Below are 12,106 nucleotides of genomic sequence, written 5' to 3'. Positions count from 1 at the left end.
TGTCTGTCCATGACACCCCATGGCGCCCTCTAACATGTCCATTTATTACTGCATATTACAGAAGTAACGGTAACACTTTATAATAACGTTCAGTAGTAAGTCATTTATAAGCTATTAGTTAATGATGAACTAATGATGAATTAATCATTTACAAAACATTAATATCATTTGTAGATGATTAAGTTGTAAGTTTTTATATTCCAACCGGTCTCTATATACACATTTGTTAATCATGAACAAATGATGAGCAATAATTAGTAAATGAAAAAATCATGAACTAATAGCTTATAAATGACTTACTACTGAACGTTATTATAAAGTGTTACCGAAATAACACATCTATTCCATATAACCCCATTGTCTGGTCTGGGGGGGGGTGGGGGTGTCTCAACCATGAGCCCACCCCACCCCAGCCCCCTCCTGGACAGAGAGAGAGAGAGGTTCCACACTCTTGGGCACATTGAGGAACCACACACTCTTGGGCACATTGAGGAACCACACACTAGGCCATTGTGGGCCTGGACCAGCAATTACACTTGTGTTTTTCCCTCTTCTCCTCAGAAGCCACTTCCAGTTTGACATTGGCAGCGAAAGTCACTGACATTCTGGCATCGGCCTCCAGGGGGCAGGCTTGAGAAAACCATTCCGTCAGAAAGAACACACAAGTGTGGGCTAATAAACCCTCTCAGATCTAAGTAGCGAGTGCAGCTAACATAGTGAAGCTGTCATGTGACGACACAGTGTGAGGGGCAGCTTTACTGCTGATGCATGCTAGCTTGTGGCGTTGCTACCTCTCCCCCACTGAACTCAGGGCTTTAATGAATATGATGAACATGTGTGTAGCGTGCTTTGGACCAATAGCACACGTACACAGATCGCGTTACAGTATGGCGGCGCGTCCCGCGCCTCCCATGCCTGTGTGTTGTTGCTGTAATTGTTAGCATTCCAGGCCACCCAGATCATTTGTCCTTCTGAGGTAGAGTAACAGGGACCATGCTCCCACTACACTGCAGGTCTAACCTGGAGCACATGTGTTGTTGTGTTTCTGCTGTCTGTCTGTGTGTGTGACCTTCACTGCCCCAGCAATGCCACGCAAAAAACCCTGTCTGTGTGTGTGGCCTTCACTGCCCCAGCAATGCCACGCAAAAAAAACACACTGTGTGTGTGGCCTTCACTGCCCCAGCAATGCCACGTAAAAAACCTGTCTGTGTGTGTGGCCTTCACTGCCCCAGCAATGCCACGCAAAAAACCCTGTCTGTGTGTGTGACCTTCACTGCCCCAGCAATGCCACGCAAAAAAAACACACTGTGTGTGTGGCCTTCACTGCCCCAGCAATGCCACGTAAAAAACCTGTCTGTGTGTGTGGCCTTCACTGCCCCAGCAATGCCACGTAAAAAACCCTGTCTGTGTGTGGCCTTCACTGCCCCAGCAATGCCACACAAAAAACCCTGTCTGTGTGTGTGGCCTTCACTGCCCCAGCAATGCCACGCAAAAAACCCTGTCTGTGTGTGGCCTTCACTGCCCCAGCAATGCCACACAAAAAACCCTGTCTGTGTGTGTGGCCTTCACTGCCCCAACAATGCCACGCAAAAAACCCTGTCTGTGTGTGGCCTTCACTGCCCCAGCAATGCCACGCAAAAAACCCTGTCTGTGTGTGTGGCCTTCACTGCCCCAGCAATGCCACGCAAAAACCCTGTCTGTGTGTGTGTGGCCTTCACTGCCCCAGCAATGCCACGCAAAAAACCCTGTCTGTGTGTGTGGCCTTCACTGCCCCAGCAATGCCACGCAAAAAACCCGTCTGTGTGTGTGTGGCCTTCACTGCCCCAGCAATGCCACGCAAAAAACCCTGTCTGTGTGTGTGGCCTTCACTGCCCCAGCAATGCCACGCAAAAAACCCTGTCTGTGTGTGTGGCCTTCACTGCCCCAGCAATGCCACGCAAAAACCCTGTCTGTGTGTGTGTGGCCTTCACTGCCCCAGCAATGCCACGCAAAAAACCTGTCTGTGTGTGTGTGGCCTTCACTGCCCCAGCAATGCCACGCAAAAACCCCACACAAGAGCCGCTTTCCCCCCTGCCACTCGGTGAGTGTTGCAGTGAGTCACCATTTCCAATTTTCTTGCTTCCATTTCTTTCCACTTCCCAGCAGTGACTCTGACACACATACACACACACACACACACACACACACACACACACACACACACACACACACACACACACACACACACACACACACACACACACAGTGACTCTGACCTATTTCATGTTCTGTTGGATGATTGCTGCTTTATGATGCTTCTGTTTGAACCAAAGCAAGTCAGCTGGCCTCTCTGTGAACATGGAGCAGAAAAGTGGTGTTTTCTAGGTCAGCCTGGCCTGATCTCAGGCTGTTACAATGTTACAATCTAGCCTCTATACAAATGATATTTGATAAGGCTTTCATGTTTGAACAGAGCCAGTGCACAAAGCGTTGTCTCGTCCAGCTGAGACATCAGCTGAGACATGTTGTCTCACTGTTATTGACATCTTGACAACTCAGATGATTTAACTTCTTAGATTTTAGGATTGACCCTGACACAGGATTTCATTGCTTTTTGTTTCCCCCCTCCATTGATTTTAATTGATCACGTCTCGTCCTGTTATTGACTCTTATACATGTACGTCTTGTACTGTGTTATTGATTCTCATTGATCACGTCTCGTGCCGTTTGATTCTCATTGATCACGTCTCGTGCTGTTTGATTCTTATTGATCATGTCTCGTTCTGTGTTATTGACTCTTATACGTCTTGTACTGTGTTTGCTCAGCTTTCACTGCACTAGGCTTTGGAAGTTGCTGCTCTGCCGACACATGGCTGTTATCTACCCGCAGTCCCGCTTTGACTGTCACATTTTCATGTCAAACGGTGTTATTGGTTGAAGGAACACTCCCAAAAACCACAAATCAATGCAAATACAGTTTGTGGATTTTACGTTTAAACTTCCTGATTTTCCAACTCGATTTTGCTGCTTAACACATTCACTGCCAGCCGTTTTTCAATACTGTAGTTAGCTTCTGCCAAGGTTTTGTTTTTGAGGATTTTGGCTCATCTTTCAAGAGCCGAGGATTCGTTTCTGTTAGGATTTTGTGAACACACAATATCTCAAAAGAACTAATAGAATGTGTGCTTTCTCTGTCTAAAAGAGTTAGTTTGTAGAGTTAGTAGTTATGTAAGCATTAGCAGTTGAATACAGCATGGTTTCAGCGTCTGAAAATTTATTCTGAGATAAACGGCTTTTTGTGAAATTCGATAGAACAGTCACTTTAACCATTCATTTTTGGCATCAGTAATACGTCAGACATCTAAACAATAGTTTTGAACAGTAATTTCCTCCATAACAGCAGGAAACCCCCCTCTGCTTCCAACTCCTCCCTCCGTGGGCGTTCTCCTCCGCCCTCCTTGGCTCTGCAGCGGGTCTGTGACAAACGAGTTGCTGCTGCCTGGCTGCTGCCTGGCAGTCTGGATGGGCCTCGCTGGATGGGTTTCGCTCGTTTCTTGGCGTTTCGGTTGAGAGCTCTGATGAAGCTCTTGCGATTCTGGGCTTATTTATGGTGCGTGTTTCAAAGTGTGCATCCAGTCTATTCTTGGAACCCCCCACCGTTGCCACCGCTGTGCGTCAGCGCGAAAGTGAAAGCGTTTTCGCCATCCATTTTACAGTATGAGAACGGCTTCCTTGCGCTTTTCCCTCCAGTTTTGGCTCGCCTCTTTCTACTCTGGAGAGACATGTCGCCACTCAGTGGGTCGGTAAAATAGATTATACACATTCAATACCTCCAATATTGGTATATGAGACGTAAAAGGGTTAGATCAACGTCCCACCGTCAAAAAAAAAAAAATCGATTTTTTTTTAACGTAAAAACACGTCATTGGCAGTCAACCGTTGGATTTTGTTTGACGTAAAAACACGTCATTGGCAGTGAACGTGTTAAGAAACCCTTGCTGCAGAGTGATGAAGTGGTGCTTATTACCTCAAGCTCTATATTAAAAAAAATGATTTATCTTCCTGTTGTTATTTTTTGTTCCTGCTTAACTCGAATGTTTTATGGTCACTCACGATTCCGTAGGTCACAGGTTGGCTTGGTTCCAGCCTTAAAACTCCTTATATAAGGATTTATGGAAATGTCTATGGAGAAAATGAATGAAAGGAACTTACTTCTGGGGCAAATGACGTGATGAAAAGTGACACGTCCCTGTTAAGCTCTATACCTGCCATCTATATGTGTATCTGTACGTCTACATGAGCACACCTTCTCTAATCTGCTGTGCTGTGTCCCTCTTACAGAGGCCAGGAGCATGACCACACCTTCTCTAATCTGCTGTGCTGTGTCCCCTCTTACAGAGGCCAGGAGCAGCATGACCACACCTTCTCTAATCTGCTGTGCTGTGTCCCCTCTTACAGAGGCCAGGAGCATGACCACACCTTCTCTAATCTGCTGTGCTGTGTCCCCTCTTACAGAGGCCAGGAGCAGCATGACCACACCTTCTCTAATCTGCTGTGCTGTGTCCCCTCTTACAGAGGCCAGGAGCAGCATATCTACATGACCACACCTTCTCTAATCTGCTGTGCTGTGTCCCCTCTTACAGAGGCCAGGAGCAGCATATCTACATGACCACACCTTCTCTAATCTGCTGTGCTGTGTCCCCTCTTACAGAGGCCAGGAGCAGCATATCCGCTATGAGCACATCTACCTCCCAGAGCCCAACAGCCAATCGGAGCTGGAGTACGCCGACATCAAGCGCCCTCGTCTGGAGATGGGAGGGCCGGAGTCTCTGATGAGGCACTCGGCGCACCGTCCACCACTACCTCTGGGAGGCGCCGACGATATGTCAAAGGTCAGTGCTGATGTTAGCTGACCACTGGACTCTGATATGTCAAAGGTCAGTGCTGATGTTAGCTGACCACTGGACTGACGATATGTCAAAGGTCAGTGCTGATGTTAGCTGACCACTGGACTGACGATATGTCAAAGGTCAGTGCTGATGTTAGCTGACCACTGGACTCTGATATGTCAAAGGTCAGTGCTGATGTTAGCTGACCACTGGACTCTGATATGTCAAAGGTCAGTGCTGATGTTAGCTGACCACTGGACTCTGATATGTCAAAGGTCAGTGCTGATGTTAGCTGACCACTGGACTGACGATATGTCAAAGGTCAGTGCTGATGTTAGCTGACCACTGGACTGACGATATGTCAAAGGTCAGTGCTGATGTTAGCTGACCACTGGACTCTGATATGTCAAAGGTCAGTGCTGATGTTAGCTGACCACTGGACTGACGATATGTCAAAGGTCAGTGCTGATGTTAGCTGACCACTGGACTGACGATATGTCAAAGGTCAGTGCTGATGTTAGCTGACCACTGGACTCTGATATGTCAAAGGTCAGTGCTGATGTTAGCTGACCACTGGACTCTGATATGTCAAAGGTCAGTGCTGATGTTAGCTGACCACTGGACTGACGATATGTCAAAGGTCAGTGCTGATGTTAGCTGACCACTGGACTGACGATATGTCAAAGGTCAGTGCTGATGTTAGCTGACCACTGGACTCTCATTCCGGTGCTACAGGGTTAAAAGCATAACAAGCAGACAATACAACTGACGCTAGTTAAAAAGTGAGCAGGAGAAAGCCTTCCTAAATGAAAAGGTTATATATGTAAGGTAATGGTACATTGACTTGTATGTAGATTAACCAATGGAAAGCTCAAGGACACCTGCACACACACACACACACACACACACACACACACACACACACACACACACACACACACACACACACACACACATGAATATGAGATCACAGCTTCTCTCAGCAGGACTGTACACAGGAGCAGTGCTAGGCTAGCTGCTAGCTGGCTATATTTGAGTCTTTTGTTTGCCTGTGTCTTCATACAGTTGTAAAGGGGGAAAACAACACTTTCAACGCTTTCAGTTTCACTCATCAGTTTTCACCTCGTGGCCAAGAAAATGTGTTTGTACGTCTGGTCATGTTCTGACCAGAGTTGATGTGATGCAGTTGGTCTGTTGACTCAAGCATTCAGAGGAGCAGATCGATGGCCCAAGACACATCACTGGCTGCACATTAAATAGACATCTTTATTGTCCACACATTTTAATTGAGCAAATCACAGCACCGCCATTTATTTGGCTTTGTTATCCACTCTTCATTTGTAAATCATTCACACTATAAAGCAAGGAATGTCTGTCTGTATGTCTGTCTGTCTGTCTGTATGTCTGTCGGTCTGTATGTCTGTCTGTCTGTCTGTCCTTGGCATATCTCGAGAACCATTTGTCCGATCTACTTCACACTTGGCGGGTGTATTGCTGGGGACCCAGGGACGTGCAGTGTCTGATTTGGTGCAGTTTGGACACGTTCAATATTAACAAACAAGTGAACAGCGCTCTGTGCAGCAGCGGGACAAACAGCCACAGGCGTCTAAATCTGAGTCTATAGGTTAGACGATGTCTCGTCATAGCTGGGGGGGTAGCTGGCTGGGGGCGTGGTCAGGGTGGGGTAAATCCCCTCCCCATTCTCCCTATTCAGCATAGTTAGCATTTAGTCATTTTTAGCATTTAGCATTTTGTCTATGTACCTGCTCTAGAATCCCCAATCCTGTAGTGTAGAGCCACAGCACCGTCCTTTGGTGAGTCAGCCCATTGAGATATATGGGGGGGTTTTTACCCCACTTGTGCGCCAGCTGTATTGTGTGTTGTGGGCGTTCCCACACAGAGCGACTGTCTCTAAGCTGGATTTGAGACATGTTCTCCAAGTGTCTGAGGAAAGAGAGGCCAGAGGAGTGTTGAAGGTGATGACAGCAAGGACACAGAGCTCCACCTGTGCACTGCTCTGCAGCATGCTGTTAGGCTTCACAGGGTATTATTAGACAGACTGCACCTCGAGTGGAGGAGGGGGATTCTGCTCCACCAGCAGCAGTGAGACAGACTGCACCTCGAGTGGAGGAGGGGGATTGTGCTCCACCAGCAGCAGTGAGACAGACTGCACCTCGAGTGGAGGAGGGGGATTCTGCTCCACCAGCAGTGAGACAGACTGCACCTCGAGTGGAGGAGGGGGATTCTGCTCCACCAGCAGTGAGACAGACTGCACCTCGAGTGGAGGAGGGGGATTCTGCTCCAGCAGCAGTGAGACAGACTGCACCTCGAGTGGAGGAGGGGGATTCTGATCCAGCAGCAGCAGTGAGACAGACTGCACCTCGAGTGGAGGAGGGGGATTCTGATCCAGCAGCAGCAGTGAGACAGACTGCACCTCGAGTGGAGGAGGGGGATTCTGCTCCACCAGCAGCAGTGAGACAGACTGCACCTCGAGTGGAGGAGGGGGATTCTGCTCCAGCAGCAGCAGTGAGACAGACTGCACCTCGAGTGGAGGAGGGGGATTGTGCTCCAGCAGCAGCAGTGAGACAGACTGCACCTCGAGTGGAGGAGGGGGATTCTGCTCCACCAGCAGTGAGACAGACTGCACCTCGAGTGGAGGAGGGGGATTGTGCTCCACCAGCAGCAGTGAGACAGACTGCACCTCGAGTGGAGGAGGGGGATTCTGCTCCACCAGCAGCAGTGAGACAGACTGCACCTCGAGTGGAGGAGGGGGATTCTGCTCCACCAGCAGTGAGACAGACTGCACCTCGAGTGGAGGAGGGGGATTGTGCTCCAGCAGCAGCAGTGAGACAGACTGCACCTCGAGTGGAGGAGGGGGATTCTGATCCACCAGCAGCAGTGAGACAGACTGAGGCAGTTGTGAAACAGCAATTAATAAATAATAGAGCTGACCTAGATTTGAAAAGAGTGAGGATGAAAGCGTACGAGCTGCAGATCCAAACAGCTTGCTGTCCTCTCCTCTCCTCTCCTCTCCAGCGTACTGATGCTTGATGGGAGAGATGTTCCTGACGTTACACAGAGCACTTCAAACTGCCAGGAGGCAGACAGCCAAGGAATGCTAAATAGATACACCAATCACAGAGGAGGGTACACACTACACAGGGGAAAAAACATGGACCAATCACAGAGGAGGGTACACACTACACAGGGGAAAAAACATGGACCAATCACAGAGGAGGGTACACACTACACAGGGAAAAAAACATGGACCAATCACAGAGGAGGGTACACACTACACGGGAAAAAACATGGACCAATCACAGAGGAGGGTACACAGGGAAAAAACATGGAGTCTTAAGCACCAATCACAGAGGAGGGTACACAGGGAAAAAACATGGAGTCTTAACTCATTGAGTGCCAGCCACTTTTGGAGAACGGACGCTCCCAGTGCCAGAGTTTTCAGAGCGTTTTCAGTGATTTCTCGAGGCCCACAGAATATTGTGTGATATTACTATGTAAACACCGAACACGCACAAAGAACGAACTGGCTCTATTGTATCATCAGCAAAAAAAAGTTTATTGATACCATTTTCCGTTCTTTAGTTATGAGCCGGAGAAGATAGGTCGTTTTGAGCAAATACAGGCGTTTCAAATTATTAGCTGAGATATTCTGCCTTTTGTGAAATGCAGCATTTCAAGCACATTCACTGAGTCTGAAGATAATATTTTCTGATGTAGTGACGTGGTGTAGTTGTGTGATGCCCTGCGTGCCCCACCCCCCTCTCCCCCCCTCCCCTCCTCAGCTGCAAACTCCTCCCCACACTACACAGCCTCACGCACCCACTCTATTTTCGGAGTGCTCCGTTTGTGTGTGCCGGGCGGCTCCCAGCGCGATAGGGAAGAGCCAAACCGGACTGCTGAATGGTTTGGCGTCGGGTGCTGCTTTTCTGGTGGCTAATCGTGTGGAGAAACTATACAGACAGACAGACAGACAGAGACAGAGGGGCTCAGTTGTGTGCGCGGATTGACTCCTGTTCGCAGCCAATGTCAGCTCCAGACAGAGCAATCTATATGGCTCTGGCTGCAGCATGCATCGGTTTCTCTTTGATCACGGCTTTTTCCTCCTGTTTCTCAGGACCTGTCTCTAATCTGGAGAGCACTGTCGCCACCTAATGGGTTTGTAAAATAGGTTATACACCTCCAATAGACCCTTCTCACGGGGGCCATTTTGTGTCGAAAAGGCAGGGTAAACACAGGTGCAAGCAAAACACTAATGAGGGTTTCCAACTTCCATGATTGGAATTTGGAAAGCCTCATTAGTGTTTTGCTTGCACCTGTGTTTACCCTGCCTTTTCGACCCAAAATGGCCCCCGTGAGAAGGGTCTATAGCTACAATATTTGTACAGGAGATGCAGAAGGCTTTGATCGACGTCCCACCGTCAAAAAACGCATTGGACGTCGAAAGACGTCCTTGGCACTCTACGTCACTATTTAATTGGACGTCGAAAGACGTCCATGGCACTCAATGAGTTAAGCACCAATCACAGAGGAGGGTACACAGGGAAAAAAACATGGAGTCTTAAGCACCAATCACAGAGGAGGGTACACAGGGAAAAAAACATGGAGTCTTAAGCACCAATCACAGAGGAGGGTACACAGGGAAAAACATGGAGTCTTAAGCACCAATCACAGAGGAGGGTACACAGGGAAAAACATGGAGTCTTAAGCACCAATCACAGAGGAGGGTACACAGGGAAAAAACATGGAGTCTTAAGCACCAATCACAGAGGAGGGTACACAGGGAACAAACATGGAGTCTTAAGCACCAATCACAGAGGAGGGTACACAGGGAAAAAACATGGAGTCTTAAGCACCAATCACAGAGGAGGGTACACAGGGAAAAAAACATGGAGTCTTAAGCACCAATCACAGAGGAGGGTACACAGGGAAAAAAACATGGAGTCTTAAGCACCAATCACAGAGGAGGGTACACAGGGAAAAAAACATGGAGTCTTAAGCACCAATCACAGAGGAGGGTACACAGGGAAAAAACATGGAATCTTAACTCATTCAGGGCCAGTTTAGGACTGCCAATATTTAGCACAGGCCAAAGATTTTCATAATTGTTGGTCATCTTTCAAGACCCACAGTAAATTATCTATTAGCACCAGAGTGATTTGCAATACCTCAAAATGAAGATGTACGTCTCTGGGTTCACCAGGAAAAAAAAAGTTAGCTTTTAGCATGTTCTGTACTCTACTTATATCCATTTATATACACCCTGTTTTCACCCAAAATGTCTCTCTCTCAGATGACAAACAGGAGCAAATGCAATTTCTGTAAAATATACATTCTCAAGCAGAACTCGCTCTCAATTCTTTTATTTTGAACTGTATTGACATCAGACATGTAAATACTATTCGTTATGACACAAATGAAAATAAATAAATATATATATATATATATATATACACATGAAGTGCTTTTTTTTTACATTCAACAATACTGCAGTGTGAGTGAGTGTGCAGACAGACACACAGACAGACAGACAGAGAGACAGACAGACAGACACACCGACAGACAGACAGACAGACAGACAGACAGACAGACAGACAGACAGACAGACACACACACACACACACACACACACACACGATCCCCCTTCGTTGCGTGATTTCTAACCCCACATAGGATAAGCAATAACCACGCCCTGTGGCGCCGGGATTGGCCAGGAGCAACACTGGAGCAGAGACACTACACTGGAGGGCACGCAGTCCAGCGATTTCATGAAGCTCTTGAGAACGGGCAGCGGGCTTCTGCCTGCGTGCCTAGCTGTTCGTGTGCTGCTCGTCCATGTCTCCCCCTGTCATATTCTTCCTGCTATCGTTGCCGTTTTCCCCTCGGCTATTCAACACGTCCTCACCGCCCTCTGATCACTGCTGATCGATCATTTCCTCATTCCTCCGATGATCAAACGCATCTGTGGATTACTTTCTCCGGTTTTCTCCGGCTGGCACACAGGAAGGCTGGCACACAGAAAAGCGACCAGCTCCTGCAGCGCGCGAGGGGCGTTTCAATGGGGTTTCTCCTGTCTGCACAAGGCAAGCTCCTTATCCATTTTCTGATATTCCTCCTGCTCAATTTCAAAACAACAGCTGCGGTATGTGTTTGTTCACGTGTTGTCTTAGATGATAGGGACCTGATACCATGTGACAGGCTGGGGAAGTGTTTAAACTACGCCCTGCAGTAATAAAAACAAAAACACGTCAAACACGTCATTGGCCCTCTGGGCTATTCCTGATAAGACGTCAAAGACGTCATTGGCCCTGAATGAGTTAAGCACCAATCACAGAGGAGGGTACACAGGGAAAAAAACATGGAGTCTTAAGTTGGCAGGGAAATATTCAGGAATGCCAGTAATTCCCCTCGGAGCAGCAAGGGCTGTAAAGCCATTATATAAGTCATGTCAGACGCAATCACTGTATGGAAAGAGTGAGCTCAATGAGAATGGAGAGAGAGAGAGAGAGAGAGAGAGGGAGAGGGAGAGGGAGAGGGGGAGGGGGAGATAGGACTGAAAAGCAAGGAAGCTATGAAGAAGGAAAAGACATCACCCACGTCACAGGGTTAGCATTTTGCATTGGGGGCAGTTCTATAGACCAAATCACCGTGACGTCACCATGTAAACAACATTACTTCCGGGTACCACTTCGGGGAGGCGGCAGGTTTAAATGTGCGTGTTGTCAAATAAATGCTGTCAAACCCTCTCGTTGTTTTCGGCCGACTACTTTCAATTTAAATGTTCAAACGGTTGGTAAACATGCTTGTCCGACGTATCTAGCCTTTCTTCTGTGTTTGTTTTATGTAGTGTTAGCTAGCTAATAATGTTTGTTTACAACTGTCAAACTTATGATGTGTGGACCCCAGGGGTAACCGGAAGTAAATGTAAACATCCCCGCTGATTTGGTCTATTGAAATCAATGGTGCGGACACAGGGTAAGTCCCACTGTAAAGTTTCAAACCATCGTGTCTGTGCTGTTTCACCTTTGATTGAAAAATGCTTCCACCAGATGAAAGAAAACACATGACATAATAATGTGGTAATGTCATGTATCATGATGGGGTTAGCTCATCTAGCTATCTGGGCCTGAGTTGAGCTTTATGCAGCAGCTTTGTGCAGCGTCATGTGTTTTCCTGAGGGGAAATGGCACAGATATGATGATTTGTAGTGGGACTTTCCA

General features: G+C 47.6%; 2 protein-coding genes across 7 annotated transcripts in view; both read left to right on the top strand.

Annotated features, from left to right (window-relative positions):
* LOC310784505 (nuclear receptor corepressor 2-like) overlaps nt 1-4,648 on the top strand; it is a gene marked incomplete at its 3' end in the record, with an annotated part of 106,766 nt that extends 102,118 nt beyond the window's left edge. Inside the window, exon 9 of the mRNA XM_083645489.1 lies at nt 4,321-4,648. Coding sequence (XP_083501615.1) covers nt 4,321-4,648 — 328 coding nt within the window. The remainder of the gene's footprint in view (nt 1-4,320) is intronic.
* Nucleotides 4,649-4,769: 121 nt separating this feature from the next.
* ncor2 (nuclear receptor corepressor 2) overlaps nt 4,770-12,106 on the top strand; it is a gene marked incomplete at its 3' end in the record, with an annotated part of 154,468 nt that continues 147,131 nt past the window's right edge. For all 6 annotated transcript variants that reach the window (XM_083644613.1, XM_083644614.1, XM_083644615.1 and 3 more), the window contains exon 1: nt 4,770-4,871. In XM_083644613.1, the coding sequence (XP_083500739.1) occupies nt 4,791-4,871 (81 nt within the window). In that variant the 5' untranslated portion in view covers nt 4,770-4,790. The remainder of the gene's footprint in view (nt 4,872-12,106) is intronic.

The sequence above is a fragment of the Poromitra crassiceps genome (genome assembly GCF_964638095.1).
Source record: "Poromitra crassiceps genome assembly, chromosome: 10".
Classification (NCBI taxonomy): domain Eukaryota; kingdom Metazoa; phylum Chordata; class Actinopteri; order Beryciformes; family Melamphaidae; genus Poromitra; species Poromitra crassiceps.
Note: the sequence above shows the minus strand (reverse complement) of the source record. Positions and strands in the feature narration are given on the sequence as shown.